The following is a 17,339-nucleotide window of genomic DNA, read 5'->3' on the forward strand; positions in this document are numbered from 1 at the left end:
TGGCAGTGTCAGAGAATGTTTTGTGGCTTGCAGAGGTCTCCTGGCTGTGAAGCCCAGGCTGGACCCTGTGCCCTGCCGAGGCTCAGCCCCTCCAACCTCTCCCAACCCCACCACTCACTCTCTGCCACTGCAGGCATCCTGGAGTTCTTCCACCACCAGTTGAAGGACATCGTTGAGTATGCAGAGCTGAAGACGGTGTGCTTCCAGAACCTGCGGGAGGTGGGCAACGCTGTCCTCTTCTGCCTGCTCATCGAGCAGAGCCTGGTGAGTGGGCAACCCGGCCCCACCCCAGGCTGTGCTGAGTCACTCCCCACAGGTGACAGAAGAAGACATCTTTTAGAGGCTTGATTTATTGGGGTTATTCATGGGAGTAAGGGGAGTAAGTGTTGTAAAGCCCCATTCTTTTTTTGTGACTATCTAGATTAATTTGAATTTGTTTCTGACAATTGAAAGACAAAAATGCAGTGTAGCTCTTCATTGAAGAATGTTTTACCATGTGAGCGTTGTAAAAATGTTTTATTATGCATATTTGCTACACGTAAGGTATAAAGCACGGCTTCCATGAGAGCTGTCTGCAGTGATGGAAAGTTCCATATCTGAGTCTGTGGGGCACTTGAAATGCGGCTCAGTGTGACTGAAAAACTGATTTTTAAATTTTCATTAGTTTACTTTTCAATAGCTACACGTGTCCCATGACTGCTGTGGTGGACAGCATAATAAAGTAGCAGCCCACCACCACTAAGCAATCGCATGGTGGGAGAGCCACTTTCTCCACTGATTGCCTCCTTGTGGTATCATTTGTGGCCGTCCCTCTGTCCCTTGTATGTCATGTCACCTGGCAGTTGTGAATTGGAAAGCCTAGTGAGTGTAACAGAGAATCTCATTGGCCTTCTCTGCCTTTCCCTCATGACCAAGGAGGTGGGCATCTTCGTTTGTTGCTTGGTTCTTCCTGTTTTGTTAAATGCTCTATTTGTGTCTTTTGCCCATTTTTCTACAGCTTGTTTATAGAAGTTCTTTATATATCCTTTATGTATTACACATATTGCAAATACCTCTCCCTGTTTGTGGCTTATCTTTGCATTCCAATGGTGGTGATTCGTCATAAACTGATACTCTTAATTTGAATGTAGTCTTTTTTTTTATGGTTAGCACTTGTATCTTTTTAAAGAAGTTCTTCCCTACCTAGGGATCATAAAGATATTCTTTTATCTCTTTATCTAAACGTTTTAAGTTTTGCTTTGTACATTTAAGTTTATAATCCTCCTGAAACTGGTTTTGTATGTGATGTGAGAAGTGGATGAAGTTTCTTTCTTTCCCTTTGGGTAACCAGCTGTCCTTCCTCCAGTGGCTGAAGGACTCCTCCTTTCCTGCTTATCTGCAGTGTCTCCCTCTCACCTGCCTGCTTTCTGTGGTCTCTTTCTTGGCTTTCTGCCATGTCTCGTTGATCTACCTGTCTGTCCGTGGCATAATAACACATTGTCTTACTCATTATAGCTCTAACTTAAGTCTTGATACCTGATACCTGACAGGGCATGTTTTCTTACCTTCCTCTTCTTCAAGAGTGTGTTGCCTCTTCATGGATCTCTGCTCTGCTCTGAAAGTATGAGAACCGGCTTGCCAGTTGTATTGAAGAAGCATATTGGCATTCCAATAGGGATTGCATTGCATCTCTAGACCAGTTTGGGGAGATCTTTGCTATGTTGCTTCTTAAAGCAGTCTCTTGTCTTCAGGGCCCTGGCAAAGGCAGGGTCATGCTTTGCAGTGACGTGGGTCAGGGTGCCCAGCACACAGTTCAGGCGTGGCAGTCAGCCTGCCAGGCATCCAGGGGCTGAGCCATTGGACTGGCTACCTTACCCCCGCATACACAAAAAAGAAAACATGTTGGCTCATATGTCAGGGAATCCCAGGCTGGTGTGGACACATCCAGGAGCTGATGGCCTCCTGTCAGGGCCTGTGTCTTTTGGCTTCCCTCTATGTTGCTGTGTTCCTAGGCAGACCCTTTCCATGTAGTGGTAAGGGGGTGACTCCCAGGCCCTCGTTGTCCCTACCACTCGAGACTCGGCATGGACCCTGAGTGAGCAGCCCATCACGTGCTGCCCTCTCCCACAGCAGGAGTGATGGCAGGACCTGGAGAACCCACCGGAGTCACAGGGCAGGCCAGCAGTTCCCAAGAAGCAGGCAGGCTGACCGGACCAGTAAGCAGCCAGTGTTTAGGGCAGCCTCCTCCAGGAACGTGTTGGGGAGGACTGACTCTTTTACCTAAATATATGTAAATTTTTAACAGCCAGATAAATTAGGAAGAATTCCTTTAAATAGTAATCTCTCTTCATGAATTTTAGCTATTTAATATAGGAAAATTTCCTTCAGGTGGCTTTTCCTGAATATACAACGTAAGGTGCAGTCTCTTTCGTCCACGTACATCTAAGCCTGAAGAGGCCTTTCAGTCACTGGCTTGGGTCAGGGTCGGGGAGTTTTACTGAAGGGGGACTGCCTTATAGAATTGATTTAGTCAGTGCCAGGGAACTGTTAGACGGCGGGTTTCTTTTCTGGTCCAGCTTCCCCTTTAGCAAATAAGATAAACTGTCAAAAGCTTTTCTTTACCAAAATAGAAGATGTCAAGGAGGCCTTGTATGAACATAAAATAATTACAGAACCACGGGGGTTTGAAGCTGAAGAAACAGTACTTGTCTCTCGTCAGCTCAAAGGAACAGTCTGTACTCACCGTCAGGGCAATGACCGGACATTTGTTGGCTTCAGGAAGGAGTGTGATGCTCTCTTAGAAACTTAGGGAAAGAGAAAATCTGGAACCAGTGCGATCCGTGCCCACCCAGATTCTTAAATTATACCTGTTGCCTCTCGCACAAAATCCCTCTGAGAGTTGTCCAGCACTCTTCAAGGCTCACCACAGTCCTGTGGGAACTGGTGCCTCAGTGAAGGGCTCTTCTAGGTCTTGGGAGCTTGGTAAGTGCCCGGTCTCCGGCGCCCAGCTGACACGGATCCCCGGTGTCTTCCTTCTGAGACCAAGGCCTGTGTCTCAAGTCTTTGCCTCTGGACTTAGCTCCATTTAGTGACAAGCACAGTGCTGGCTACCTGGGAAAGAGGCTGTAAATGGTTGTCACTTGATCTTAAAGCAAACCTCGGCTAAGGAGTGGATGGATGTTTCTCGAACAATGAATAAAAGTGAATGAAAAGGGCAATCTACAATGCAGTTGAGTGCAGTTTTGTTTTCACTGCAGATTCCTCGGCCCATGCTTGAGGGCTCTTGTGAGCACCATGTGTGGTTTTTGTGGACAGGGTAGCCGTGCCTTGCAGGAATGCCTTTGGCCCCTCCTTCTCCCACCCTCTGCTCCCTGTCGCCCCTTTGCCTCTGCCTTCTCTGGCCCCTCCTGTCAGCGCACCTTGTCGAGGTGGTGAGAAGCTACTCCTTCTGTGTTGGACGAGTCTGCTTCCAGGCCCAGCACCAGATTAGAGTTTTGTGTGTTGCTTTTGTCCTTTTGGAAATAAGGGGTGATGTTTTCCAATAGGTTTGCCAGGGTGGGGCTCTCCAAGTTGGAAGACGGCATGGCTCCTCTGACTGCGTCTCAGATGGTTATGCCCACGTCCCATCCAACCCAGGGGTAGATGTCTTCTTGGTGGTTATTTTGGTCTCTCCAAAGAAGGTGGTAATAAAATATGTTTTGGCATCTGCACAGGCTCCCACTATTGTAAATAAAGATATTAAAAGAAAATGTGTCCTTCAACTTGTCACAACATTAGAAAAGAGGGTAACCGTCACCCACTTGCTGAGGGCACCAAGTGTGTGGGTGGGGCCCCAGGGGTCCTGTCCAGTGAGGCCATGCAGTGGTGGCTCCGGCTGGCACCAGGATTTGATTCAGTAGTGAAAAATGTTGATCTTATTCTGAATCTGTGCATTGGATAGATAAATCTTCTAGCTTTGTGAAAGACTCCCTAAAACCAACCTAAATGTTTTGGTAATGTAGCTTTTTTTAGCTTGTGCGTGTTAATAAACTTTTTGTTTTAGAATAGTTCTAGATTGCTTGTTTTTAATGCTGTTCTCACTTTTTTCCTGGTTTGGTTTAGGGGCAAAGATTTGAACTCAGTGACAGTGGTACCTGGAAGCAGCACAGATGGCCAGTCAGCCCCTTTGGGGTGGTGTTGCCAGGTGGCAGGCCCCTTTACCACCTGCAGAATTCCCCCTGTGTGGCTCTGCCCCAGCCTTCCCACCAGCAGCTCTCTTCCCTTATCGAAGTCTCCCTTCCTCAGTCCATTGGCCTGGCCACTTTCTTGTGTCAGTCACCTTCCAGCTGCCCTCCTACCATCTGTGGGTGCAGCCAGTCCAATCGCCCTTCTCCACCTTGCTTTTGTCACTTGATAGTAAATACATCCTGGAGACCCCTCCACATTAGTAAGTGGTGACATTCCTCATCCTTTTTATAGCTGCGTAGTATTCCACTAACATCGCCTCCTTTTATGTGTTTATATAGTGTGCGGTCCCCATCTGATCCTTTCCCTTGTTTTAGTTTGTCCCTTTCTCCTCCCCCAACACCTCCTTGACCTGCCCAGGGGAGGTGCTCCTGTTTGCACTCGCCCGGAGGTGGCTTCTATTACATATATCCTACATGAAGGGCTCAAGCACTGCTTCTGGCCTTAGAAACAGAAGACAGGGTGTGGAGGGGTCAGTCTCCATCTGGAATGTCCTGGTGGAGCAGGTGGCGGCTGACTGGCTGCTTCACTCTGTTTATGTTAAGTGACAGTGAGACACTCGATGAGTGTAGAAACTCTTCTCTTCCTCTTCTTGATGTTAGCTTTGGCATCATCTTTAGGGAGATCCTCAGAAGGAAAAATCTCATCAGTCAGTATATGTCTTAAGTTTCTGATAACCATTTCTTTGTTTAATAATTTGCTTTATTACTACGGAATTATAAGATTTCAGGCTGGGTATAGAGTAGGGGACACAAGAGCCCATTCTCCTTTCCTGCCTCTCCGTGGTGAAGGTACCACAATCCAAGGGGCCTTCCTTGAGGTATAAGAGCCCTCAGACTCTGGAAGGATGCCCTGTTCTAGACCATCTTTGGGCTCATGGTGGGGTTTTAGGAATTCTGCAACCCCTGATGTTGCAAGTAAATTTTCTCTCCACATTGCATTATTCTGGAGAACGGGCCTTGAATAGTGTAGGGTTTTATACCTCTTTAAAGGAGTTTTCGATCCAGCTACAGGTTCAGAGCAACTGTCCAGAACTTTGTTTGGGGCTCTGAGGAGAATGAGTAAATGCTGCGTACAAAAGCGATGCTGCCCCTTTGTTTCCACCGCCTGCACTGTTTGCAGAGAAAGCGCCCTTCTTCCTGTCTCTGCCGTGGTGTCTTGTTATAAACTCTGGTTCTTAAGGGGCTGGTAGCAAACTTGGGGGTAGTGCTGCCAGAATGGTAAATCCTGGAAAACAAAGGCCACATTCAATGTTGGATTTTACTTATGTCTATATTTAAAGTAAATAAAATTAAAAATTCCATTTTTCAGGTGCACTAGCCACATTGCAAGTACTTAATACCCACATGTGCCTGGCAGCTGCCGTAATGGACAGCACAGATGTAGAACATTTCCATCATCCCGAAGAGTTCTGTTGCATGGTGCTGCTTCCAGTGTTTATTTAACACTAAATGGCAAAGATGTACCTTGTTTTCAGCTCCAGATTTGTCTGTCCGGCTTTACGGTGAGAGAAACTTCCTGATGCAACCTTCTCTTTCTTTCTCAGTCTTTAGAAGAAGCATGTGACCTGTTGCATGCAGCACCTTGTCAAAACATTCTGCCAAGAGTCCACGAGAAAGGTGAGCCTGTGTTCCTCTGACTAGGGACTCTAGACTGTCCTTTGCAGTGGTGACCACGGTCTGTGTGGCCAGAGAACTAAAGTCCACTTTTGTTTGAGTTTGGCACCTGGTGAGTCATAACTGGGGGTAATTTGTAGTGTAACGTAGTTAAATGACTATTGAATAACTGGAATATTTAGGGTTGCAACGCCTTTGTCCCCACCCCGACACGACTCTGAGGCCCAGAATGCCCAGTCTGTAGGAACCCCATGGTGCTGGTCCTGAGGATCTGCGTTTCCTACAAGATCTTCAGATAAGTGTGATGCTGATAAAGCGGGAGACTTTGCATTTACAAGTCCACTTGTGAGAGCCAGCCCCGCCGGTTTCCCACGAGCTCCACTGCCCTGCGTGGTCTACATGGGAGACTTAGCAAGAAGATGGAGCTAAACGGCAAGAATTTCTGCAGCAAAGCCTGCCTGGTCTGGCCTAACACGTTTCAGTTTCCCAAGTTTCATCACTAGCTGTGACCAGACTCTGCTCTGCCCAGGCAAAAGAAGACCTATCCAATGAACTCAACATAGACTCTCCATGGCTGACCTCTGGGTAAGCAATAAACTAAGCAGAGGCAACTTACCAACAAATGCCTGCTTGGAGCGTTACTCGCTTAAACAAGTGGGGGTGGGGGGCGCCGAACCAAACCCCCAAGGACACAAAGGGAGCCTCCTCCTCTGGGCAACCTCCTTGGTCCCAGCTTTCTCATCTCCTACCGCTCAAGAGCCTGCAAACTAAGATCTTTGGAAGAAAGATCCCCAGGAATACTTGCGGGTCACCTAGTGAAGATTTCCCCCACTGCTGGGTGAGGCATAGGTCAGAGAGGTCCTCTTGGGCTGCCTGGGCCTCTGCGCCGGACACTCAACACACAGAGTTGCAGACCCCCTAAAGATTTCCCGCCATGGGCATGACCCTGGTGACTTGGAGCCCCTGAGCCCTGAGAACTCCCAACAGTCAAAGACCACCCCCACCCCGCTTCCTCCTCATCAGGGTCTCGGGATTATTCTGGGCATTGTGTTCTTTTTGGCAGCTTTTCCGTTAAAGGACCCCTAAGGGCACTGTTGGTTTGCGCTTGGCACTCTGAGAATCCGCCACCTCGGAGGTGGGCAAGCAGCGGTGTCAACTATCACCTTAAGACTGGCAGAGGCCACAGGACACTGGGAAGGAGAGAGGTGAAAGGTTAGGAAAGCCTGGTTGTGCAGGCGACCAGGGACAGACTGGCGCTAACTTGAAAAGCTGGCCCGAGGTGAAGCGCATGCCACTTGTGAGTCCTGGGCCCGTTTCCGCTTTCAAAGGAGAACGTCTTTTGCCCCGTGCTTTTCCCACTGGGTTGGACGTGCCTTTTGACTTAAGAGACGAAGGAGCCTCCAAAACCTCTTGGGGTGCCTGATGGGTCAAGGAGGACTTGCCTCAGCCCAGTCTGTTCTTCCTGCAGGTAGAGGACCAATCACCTTAGTGTCCCAGGTCGTCAGCTGGCCTTAGGACTCGGATAATCGGTCTTTGAAGGCATCCCAGCCGAGGAGTACTTCCTGGGTTCATCTTCTCACAGCTGGTTGCTTGACTCCCAGTTTTACGACTCGAGTGAGAAATGGGACCACGAGAGGCGTGAGAAGTACGGAGACATGAGCCCTGACCTCTTGGCATTGGCTCCTGCTTCTTGAGGAGGGAAAAGGTAAAGAAGGCCGCATCTCCTGTGTCCTGTGACATGTGTGCCGTGCATTCTCGCGAAGACGCTCTCAGGTAAGGAGTTGGTGGGAAATGCTTTGCTTTCTCTTAAACTCTGTCCTTGAGGCCTTTGCTGATGGAGGGCATCGAACCGACATTCCACTGGAGGAGGGAGGGAGGGAGGGAGGGAGGCAGGGAGGAGCAGAGGAAGGGGCAAATTAGTATGTAGGAAATGAGCCCGTTTTGGTAAAACAAGAACAAAGATCTGAGTATACTGGAAAACCTATATACACGTGCATAAAGGAGTAGAAGCGTATGTTTGTATGTGTATGATTGCTTAAGCAAGGATGATGAAGGAGTCTACTTATTAGACTGTTAGAATTATCTGGACACACTTCTGCAACTGTGACAATGAGTGAGAACACGCAGAAGGGACAGTGTTTAAAGAAATAGCATAATGAAATGTATTTCCATTCTATAGTTATGTATCAGTGTATATAAGGTATACTATAATTCAAAGCCATGAAGAGTAAACATGAGTCAAAATAAGAAGAACCAAAAAGACAGGGTTAGCTGTATCTGCTGACTGACAGGAATCCATCATAGATTGTCCAGTGAAACATGGCGCAGAACAATGTGGGCCAAGTGTGACGTCATTTTTAAAAAAGCGAAGAAACAGACAGACCTCCCCGTGTACCTGGGACTGTATATGTGTGTCTGTCTTAGTCCATTTGGGCTGCTATAACAAAATACCACAGCTGAGGCTGGCTGATAAACAATAGGAGTTGATTTCTCACAGTCCTGGAGGTTGGAAGTCCAAGATCAGGGTACCAGCATGGACAGGCGAGGGCCCTATCGGGCTCACACTCTTGCATCCTCACATGGTGGAAGGGGCTGGGGAACTCTGCGGGGTCTCTTCTATAAGAGCACTAGTCCCAGTCATGGGGGCACCACCCTCAGGACCCAGTCACCTCCCAAACGCCCCATCTCCTAACTCCATCACATTGGGGCTTAGGATCCCAACAGTGAATGCTGAGGGGACAGAAACATTAAGAATCTGGCAGTCTCTGAGCAGAGAGAGATGTAGGGAAGGATACACGTGTGTCTTTTAACACTGGACAACTTGGGAGAGGAGTGCAATTTACATAGGAGAGGATGATTCTGATTATACTTTCGATTTACAATACTTTGCAGTTAGACAGATCATAATCAGAATATAAGACCTCTCTAAGTTAGAACATCACAGATATGCATTTTTAAATTTTGCATTGTGAAAAGATAGGCATGAGCCCATCTTTAACGTCAGACACAAAGAGTCCGACCACTGAATGAAGACACACCCTCAGCTGTACAGGGGTCAGACCCAGCAGAGCTCTTGCTTGCCATTTGGAGACCATGCCTTCTTCTGGACTCTACACCTAGAAATGACCAAAGTATTCTGTGAGGATTAAAGCATCCACCCTCAAACGTGTGCTGAGTATACATGTATACTGGCGAGGAAGAAGGCTGGACACCATGTGCAATTCATTAAGTGACACGCAGACACTGCAAGATTCTTGTTCTCTGCTATGTGCTCCCGCCTTACTCCTCTAACCGTTCTAATGGAAAACTCACCCAGGTGCATTCGAGGCCATTTTCCAAGACTACCCTTAGACGTCGTTAACGGGGATTTCGCAACTTATAGGAAGGAAAAGATTTTGGACAAAAGATCTCTTGGACAGTGGAAAGTCCCAGCCAGCCTCTGCCTCCCACTGGGATTGCCAGACCATTTCCACTCTCGCATCTCTGAGAATCACAGAGATGCGGGGTGGGTGAGCCGAGGAGTCGAAAGAGAGATTTCTTGGACTCTCAAGGTCTGGCAGTAGTGCTCCTTGATTGAGAGAATAGTATGGAAGAGCACGGGGTCAGGGCCCATGGGCAGTCAGAGCTGCTGCTGCCGGCATGGGGACAGGACCCAATGGGCAGTCAGAGCTGCTGCTGCCGGCATGGGGACAGGACCCATGGGCAGTCAGAGCTGCTGCGTGGGGACTGGACCCACGGGCAGGAGGAGCTGCCGCTGCCGCTGCCAACATGGGTTGAGAGTAGGGCTAAACTGAAGGCATAGGTGTGTGAGTTTATCTCTTTCCAAGACAAAGGAAAGAACGTGTAAAAGAAGTTGTTAAAATGGCATCAGTGCAGGTGGGGTCTGGTTATTGGCTGGCCCTATAACTTTAGGTCAGAATCAGACCGGATTAAGTCGGGATGTCCTATGCCTCCCGGAGGCTATTGGTGGTGGGGGTGGGGGGAGGAGTCAGCTAGGTGAGGTTACCAGACGAGCACCATAGACAAGACTTAAGTCCTTGCCGTCCCCATTAAGAGTCTCTAGAGATAAGGTCACCCCTCCTTCCTCCTGGGGCAGAGAGGGAGACACCCCCAACACGTGGAGACTTCCTTCACAGATGCAAATGTCTCTCATCAAAGGGCAAGCAAATCCCACTCCTCAGAGGCTCCTTCCCGTCTGCAGTTTTTAAAAGTAACCAGCCTAAAATAATCCTCATCAACAGGATTTCCTTCTTCATCATTAGCACCTGCCTCAAAGCCCTGGCTTCCCTCCACTTCAGACCCTGTCACCCTCAGGAGCCATGTCTGTCCCTCTGAGAAGTACAAACAGGGCAGCCCGTGGATGGATGTGCCAGGCCTGGGAACCCTACCCACGCACCCTGTGCCCTGAGGGTCCCCGTGTCACTCTGCGTCTCAGCTCCCAGGGACATGGACACACCCTGACACCCCCAGCGCTTCCCGGGCCCTTGGACTTGATGCCCTGACCCTAGTTTCTCTGCCCACCGTGGAGTCTGGGCATGAACCTGACCCTTCCCATCCTCACCTCGGATCACCCCTGCCTTCATTATAATTCCAGGGTTCACAGGAAATGTCCTCTCTTTGGCTGCTTTATCCTCAGCCAGGTGTTTTCTTGCAGTTCTCTGATCTCAGGATAGGTCAGGTTATACCACAGAACAAAGAAAGAACAGGCAAGTGTCACGGATGTGTCACGACCGGGGGGTAAAGCATGTTTGTTGTAAAGGGGCCAAAATGTTTCCAAGCTGCTTCCCTTGCACCCTAGGAGACCCTCTGCAGGACTCATCCAGTAACTGGATCTCCTGTTGTGCAGAAAAGGATGGCACCAATGGAGTCTTTCTGCACCAGCTGCCACCTCCACTCCCCCCAAGAGGGAACGGCACATCCCTCCAACCCCGCTTCTCCCAGTGAGGCCAGAGGACTTGGATGGCGAGCTCAGCTTCCTTTAAGAGCCCGCCTCTCCTCTTGCAGGCCCTCCTTCCTGTCTCTCCCTGCACGTGGCTGGGAGCGGAGGCAGGCGGAGGGACGGGTTGAGGGGCTTTATCCCATTGCTGTCCTACAGACTGTTTCCCCGCGTCCCCGACTCCTTCTGCTCCCTCCTCCTGCGGACGACTCAGCTACACCCCTTCTCAACCACACTTCCTTTAGAGCTCCCTTGGCTGAGGCGCTCTCCCAGCCCTCCAGAGCCCCCTGAAGTCCCGTTTTCTTTCCCGCCTTACACGGTCGCCATGTTCAGGGTCCCGAATTCCGCAGCATCTAGATGGGGCTCTCCTCTCTTCTCCTGGCTGGGCGAGCCTCTGGCCTGACCTGGCGTGCAGAGTCGGCTGTCCCGAGGCCGCTTCATCCACCCCTTCTGGGTGGTGCTCTCCACGCCCTTGGTTGGCGATGCGGACCACGCAGCCTGGAGCGAAGGGTCTCCCGGGGTGGCTAAGCGGTCTGACCCGCGGTCTTCCCCGACAGGCCCCATCCCACCCACAGCCCTGCTCTGCAGTCACAGGGCCTGAGCGCGGCCCTTCAGGCGCGTGCCCCGCGGTCCTTGGGGCCGCGCCCCGCGGCCCTGCCTCTGCCAGGCCTCCTGCCTCTGCAGCCACGCCAGCTCGCTCCGCAGCCGCCTCAGCTCCTGGCTCTGTGCTTGCAGTCTCGCCTGCAGGCGCAGGCAGGCTTCCTCCTTGGCTCGCACCTCCCTGCTCTTGGCCGCCAGCAGGCGCCTCTGGGCCAGCAGGTGGCAGCGTCGGGGCCGGCGCGGCGCAGACGCGGGCCGCCGGCGCTCCAGCAGCTCCTCATAGAAGACGCGGCAGCTGAAGCCCTCCTTGACGCCGCGCTCGGCGTGCGCCACCACGGCGGCCGGGCACGGGAACACGCGGCAGCAGGCCACGCAGCGGAAGCCGTGCTCGCCGGTCACCAGCCACTCCGGGGTGACCGCGCGGGGCGGCGCCTCCTGCTCCTGGACGGCCGGCGCAGGGGTGTGCGCCTCGGCTTCCTGGACACAGGGCTCCGTGTCGCTGAGCAGGGACTCCGTGTCAGCCGGGCTCGGGGGAGAGCCGATGGTGCTCTCCTGGGAGAGCTCGGCCTCGAAGACGCGGGGCCTCTCGTCCACGGGGGCAAACCCGCTTTCGGTTTGCCACGCGACGGCCACCCCCTTCACGGTGCGCACTTGGGTGTAATAGGCGCACCGCACCCATTGCTTCTCTTTGGGCGACCCGTAGCTGGAGGAGTGGGAGGTCCGCTCCGCTGAAGCAGAGGAGACACACGTCTCTGGGAGTCGGAGGGTCTTCCTGGGCCTGGAGCTCCGGCTTCTGTTTGCCGATGGTGTAGGCTGTGTGGCCCTGTCCTCTTGGGTTGAGGCCTCTGAGAACAGAGTGGGAGTTCCATGAGCTCTGGGGCCTGGGGCCTGGGGCCTGGTCTCTGAGCCCAGGCTGTTGTGTCGGGGGTCCCTGGGGGCCTCTCCGTCGCTACCCTCCTGCACCTCTGGGAAACCTCGTCACATCTTCGTCCTGCCCCGGCGGGCCCGGGTCCCGAGCCTTCCAGTGCTGGTTGCACTGCTGGGGGTGACACAAGTCCCCTCGAGCACATTGGTACCAATGACAGTGGTACCCTGTGTCAAAGGTCTGTCGTGGGAGACAATACAATACCCTTTGCGATCTTCTGCTTGTAATTGTAGGACCTTCAGGCTAATTTTTCTTTTTTTTCCCCTAACATTTGTTGAATGCCAACTATGCTACCCCTCTGGGAGATGTTTTCTATGAAGCTGATTTGCTAGGATAGTTAGTTAGAGGGTTAGCGTGCCAACGGGAGAAATGCTCAGCTCTTTTCAACCCGGTATTAGGGGGGCACTGATAGAAGGAATTCCACTGACAGACATACTAATTTGTAGGCTTTGTTAAGGCTCTTGCAGGTTTCCTTCTTTCTCAAACCTTCCTTAACCGAGCAACACTAGACCTTTAAAAAGGCTTGCTCGGAGCTGACTCCTGAGCACTTCCTCGTGAGATGAGCTCCTTCAGTGTGAAGGCAGAAAACAGATGTCCGTGTCTGAGCGCCCTGATCCCCCACCTCCGTGGTGAGTACGTGAAAACCTCACCGAGGGCATCTGCGGGCTTGCTGCGTCAGCCTCAGGGTCTGTGCATGCTTCTGAGGACGGGGCTGGTTTGGAGAGTTCAGGATGCAGAAAGGAAGTGATGGAAGCAAGCTTTGGGGGTGTGGGGGGGAGGGAGTGAAGGGTTCAGGTAGGACCGAGATGGAGAAGACCTCAGGGGGCAGTGGACAGAATCTGCAGACAGAAGACCAGGAGGGAAGAGGAAACCAGCTGGGCCTGTGGCGAGCAGCACATGGGAGTTGTCAGGAAGTTGGGGAGGAGGCAAGGGGAAAAGGAACTGACTGGGGAAAGGGTCCCGAACTAGGATCTGTAGGATTTCTGGCAGAAACACAGGTTAAGGAGAGATTTAGAATGCGATTCTGAAGTGAAGCTTTGCTGTGCCACATCGTAGAGCCCTAGGGAGAGGTGGACGGGAGACAGAGGAGGAGAAGGCAAGGCCTTGGACTGAGGGTAGTGCTGTCTGCCCAGGCCCCCTTCTGCCCCAGCCCTGGCTCAGAATGAGGGAGACCTCTGGGGTCGTCGTGGGGTACCGGGCCAACCACCCAGCACCCTTCCATAACTTCTGGATTACTGTTTTTGCCGCCTCGCCTGATGTATTAATTCCCTCTCAGTAGAAAATGCGATGACAGTGAAGGGGACAAGTCCCCTCGCCCCTTCTCCCCAGTCCCACGCCGTCTGCCCCAGGGGCTCCCTTGCTTCCTGCCTTCGCGTGGCCATCAAGCCCTTCCTAGGGCTCAGGCCTGAACAGTTAAGTTTCTAGTCTGAGCCAATTGAGGAAAGACCCTCAGATTCACAGTAGGGGGTCCTTCGGTTCACTCACTCACTCCTTCACTTAGTCATTCATGTTACGCATGTGTTCGTTGTCTACGAAATGACACAGTACGTTCACAGTGAAAGCCTCAGTGAGCCTCAGGCCTCTGGCCAAATCCTTCATCTTCGCTCTCCTGGCCATCTGTCCGGGGAAATCAGACCCCTGGCTTCCCAGCTCCCATCCATCAGACTGTTTTCCTCCTCTCCTTACCTGGGGTCTCAGAGATAGGCCTCTTCCTCCCGGATTGCCGCCGATTCATCCTGTCGGGGCAGAGGTGAACTCCCAGGATGGTCTCCGGAAGGATCTCTCTCCCTCTTCCCAATCTCAGCCTCTCTTGGGTCGTAGACTCTGAGTGAGTCCTCAATGTCTGTGAGTCGGCAGCTACAGGCGCTGCCCCACAGGGAGATCCCGGATCCACAACCTCTCTGAGAGCAGTTGGGATCTGAGTGAGCTCCGAGTCTTCCAGTAAATCCTGTGTGATGTCACCGCTGACATAGCTCAGTTCCGAGGGCCCAGTTTGAACGTCAACATGGCAACAAGAAATCACGGCAACAGTTGAAGTAGGGGTGAGGAGGGCAGCTGAGGGAAGGTGATATAATAATCACGTAATAAAGTGATTTGGAACTTTTCCCTGCCCTCAAGGGGCCTCCCATCCATTTGGAGAGAGGGTGAGAGGGCAGAAAAGGAGAACAGACTGGGATGGGTGATATCTTTCCCCGAGGCCTCTCCTGTGCCTCTGTTTGGAAGTCACCTCTCCAGCCCTGGTCACTCAGTGTCCCCTCTGAACCCCTCTCAGACCTCCTTTGCCTCTGAGCCTTCTCAAAGGCTGTTCCCCCTGACTAGGAGACCGTCCCTCCCCTCCCTCCTGGGTCCGCCCCTCCCACGGGGAGGCACAGTGGTGCATGGAGCACCACTGGGTTTGATCCCTGCTCCGCCACCTGCTGGATCTTGGGCCAGTCAGTGGACCTCTCTCTGCTTCACTTTCCTTTTTTATTTTTTTTTTAAAGATTTCGTTTTTCCTTTTTCTCCCCAAAGTCCCCCGGTACATAGTTGTATATTTTTAGTTGTGGGTCCTCCTAGTTGCGGCACGTGGGACGCCGCCTCAGCCTGGCCTGACGAGCGGTGCCGTGTCGGCGCCCAGGATCCCAACCGGCAAAGCCCTGGGCCGCCGAGGCGGAGTGGGTGAACTTAACCGCTTGGCCACGGGGCCAGCCCCTCTGCCTCGCTTTCTGATCTGTAAAATGGAAAGGACTCTCTCCACCTGATAGCATCATTTGGAGGCTGAAGAGGTCAATCCGTGGAAAGCATTTAGAACAGTGACTGTTACAGGAGAAGACTATGCTAATGGTCACGGTTACCGTTGTACTGCAGGTCACAGCTTGCTGAGGGTGCGCAGATTAGCTGATGTCCTCGCCCTGAGCATGCAGAGCTCCCGAAAGCCCCCGTCCTTACGCTCCTCCAGGTCCACGGGAGAGGCTCATTTGAAAATCTGTCTCCTTGAATTGGACCGTAAGCAACGTGGAGGCAAACACCGGCTTGCTCTCAGGTCTGTAATCCCAGAAAGTAGGAGAGCGCCTGACACGTAGTAGGCACTCGACACGCATTTGTTGAATGAATGAATGAATGAATGAATGAATGAGTGGTGACTCCCACAAGGACTCCTCCATCCTAGGCATCCCCTGCAGAGCTGGACTGTTTGTCCTGGCAGCTGGAGGCACCATCGCTCCCAAGTGAGCATTTTGCCCCCGTTCTTGACCTTCCCAGTCCCAAGCCCTGGAAAGTGTTAGCGGGAAGCTCCTTAGCCCTCTGCGTGTTTCCCCTTGGGACCAGTGAGAAAGAGAGAGGATTGTGGCCTCCGGAAAAGCGTGGACTCAGGACCTCCACCTGTCTGGGAGATTTAGGAGGGCTCTTGGAGAAAGCCCGCCGTCCTCTCTTGGCTTGGATTTTGCTTCTGTTCTGGAGGCATTTAGAAGAGGAACCAGTAAATCGTGGAACCCTTTGAGGGAGGATTTGAGACAATGGATGTGGTGAGCAGAGTGTGTGGCCTGACTACTCAGAGGGACTTGAAAACTCTCTGATGGCGAGAGAGGAGGCTTATTTTGTGCGATTCCAGAAGGCAGGACAGGGACGAGTCGGCGGGAACACAAGAGAAAAGAAAGATGTGTGCTTGTTCAGAAATGAATTAATAAAGGAAACCAACTAAAATTGGAGTCAGGAAGGCCTGGGAGTTACGGGAGCTGTTCTAAGTGAAAGTTAATTCAAGGAGAGTGAGAGTTCAGGGTGCGGACGACTCCTCATTGTAACGTTTTCCATTGGCTGGGCTTGTTGTCCCCAAAGAGGAAATTCTTTCTTCCTCCTGCTGGCATAGTAAAGTAGTAGCCAACTTCTCGTTGGAGATGCAAGGTGCTGGTCTCTCCCTAATTGGGGTAATTGACGGTGGGTGGTAGGACTGGAGAGCTCCCTGTAAGGCCTTCCTGACTCCAGTTTTAGTTGGTTTCCTTTATTGATTAATTTCCACACATTCAACCAGCTTTTACTTCTTCAATAGCTTAGTCTTTTTCGTAAGTTCCTTGCTGTTCCTATTGAAGTGTTTTCTTAATATTTTATAATTTTGACTCTATTTGGCACAGTGAACTAACGGGGGCAAGATAATGGTCTATGCCTCCCACCCCCATTTCCATTTTCGGGATGCTTTATTTCTAGCTTGGAGAGAAGCCATTGATTTTGGTATATTTGTCTTATATGTAGCCACCTCGTCAAAATTTTTGTTGTCGTTTTCGAGGCATGCGATTGCATAATTATTAGAATTTTTAAAAATCTTGATATTTATACCTGCTTATTAAATTGTCTGGCTTATTCATTCAAGACTATGTTGAGATAGAAGTAATAACAGGTAACTTCATCTAGTTCCGAATTGTGTTAAAATGTATTGAATATTTTGCAATTGACCCCACACCAGCCAAGTTTGGAGATAATTTGTTACGCACCAGTAGATAACTAATAGATCAACTTTGCTGACTACTATGGTATGTGGCCTCATAGGACAAGTTGGGGAATGCCTTCTCTCTTTCTATTCTTTGTATAATATTAAAATGATATGGTACCTGCACGTTTGGTGGAACCTGCCAGAGAATTGGCCTGTTATTTTCTGTGTAGAAGATTTTAAGCTGCTGTTCCTTTTTTCAGAGTGATTAACGGACCATTCTGGTAATGATTAGAAAGCTTGCCCCTGCTTGCTCTAGACTGCTAAATCCCTTCTTAAATATGGTGGATGTTCACTGTTTTCAGGCCATCCAGATCAATTAATCAATCCCAGATTGGCAATCACCTCTGCTTACTTATTCCCTTATCTCACATTATTTGCTTCAAAGAAATGCACGGTAGCATATGCAGGTAGTTTTGTGTCCACAGCCTCGTTGAGTGCAGAATGTAGAGAAGGTCTATTATTCCAGGGTTCTTTCTATTTTTTTAAATTATTTTTCCCTTATGCCCCTTAGGCTCCCGTCCCCCCGCCCGCACTCTCCCCCCCACCCCCCTCCCCCACCCCCCATCTACTAGCTTCAACTTCTGCTATTCCCATCAG

The 17,339-nt window shown here is 51.1% G+C and overlaps 1 protein-coding gene and 1 pseudogene across 11 annotated transcripts in view; one reads left to right on the forward strand and one right to left on the reverse strand.

Annotated features, from left to right (window-relative positions):
- The window catches only part of LOC111771883 (protein FAM170A-like), a 141,278-nt gene extending 127,055 nt beyond the window's left edge, over nucleotides 1-14,223 (reverse strand). For 3 of the 11 annotated variants that reach the window (XM_070232093.1, XM_070232095.1, XM_070232101.1), the window contains exons 1-4: nucleotides 13,967-14,223; nucleotides 10,381-12,200; nucleotides 8,858-8,935; nucleotides 7,487-7,679 (exon numbers count right to left, since the gene is read on the reverse strand). In XM_070232093.1, the coding sequence (XP_070088194.1) occupies nucleotides 11,344-12,200; nucleotides 13,967-14,015 (906 nt within the window). In that variant the 5' untranslated portion in view covers nucleotides 14,016-14,223 and the 3' untranslated portion in view covers nucleotides 7,487-7,679; nucleotides 8,858-8,935; nucleotides 10,381-11,343. Of the gene's footprint in view, nucleotides 1-4,861; nucleotides 5,431-5,456; nucleotides 7,680-8,857; nucleotides 8,936-10,380; nucleotides 12,201-13,966 lie in introns of those variants that run through there. The other 8 variants (XM_070232113.1, XM_070232092.1, XM_070232130.1 and 5 more) reach the window with 7 other exon arrangements.
- The window catches only part of LOC111767453 (cytoplasmic FMR1-interacting protein 1-like), a 106,812-nt pseudogene that overhangs the window by 87,957 nt on the left and 1,516 nt on the right, over nucleotides 1-17,339 (forward strand).

Source organism: Equus caballus, chromosome 1 (genome assembly GCF_041296265.1).
Source record: "Equus caballus isolate H_3958 breed thoroughbred chromosome 1, TB-T2T, whole genome shotgun sequence".
In the NCBI taxonomy this organism is placed as follows: Eukaryota; Metazoa; Chordata; class Mammalia; order Perissodactyla; family Equidae; genus Equus; species Equus caballus.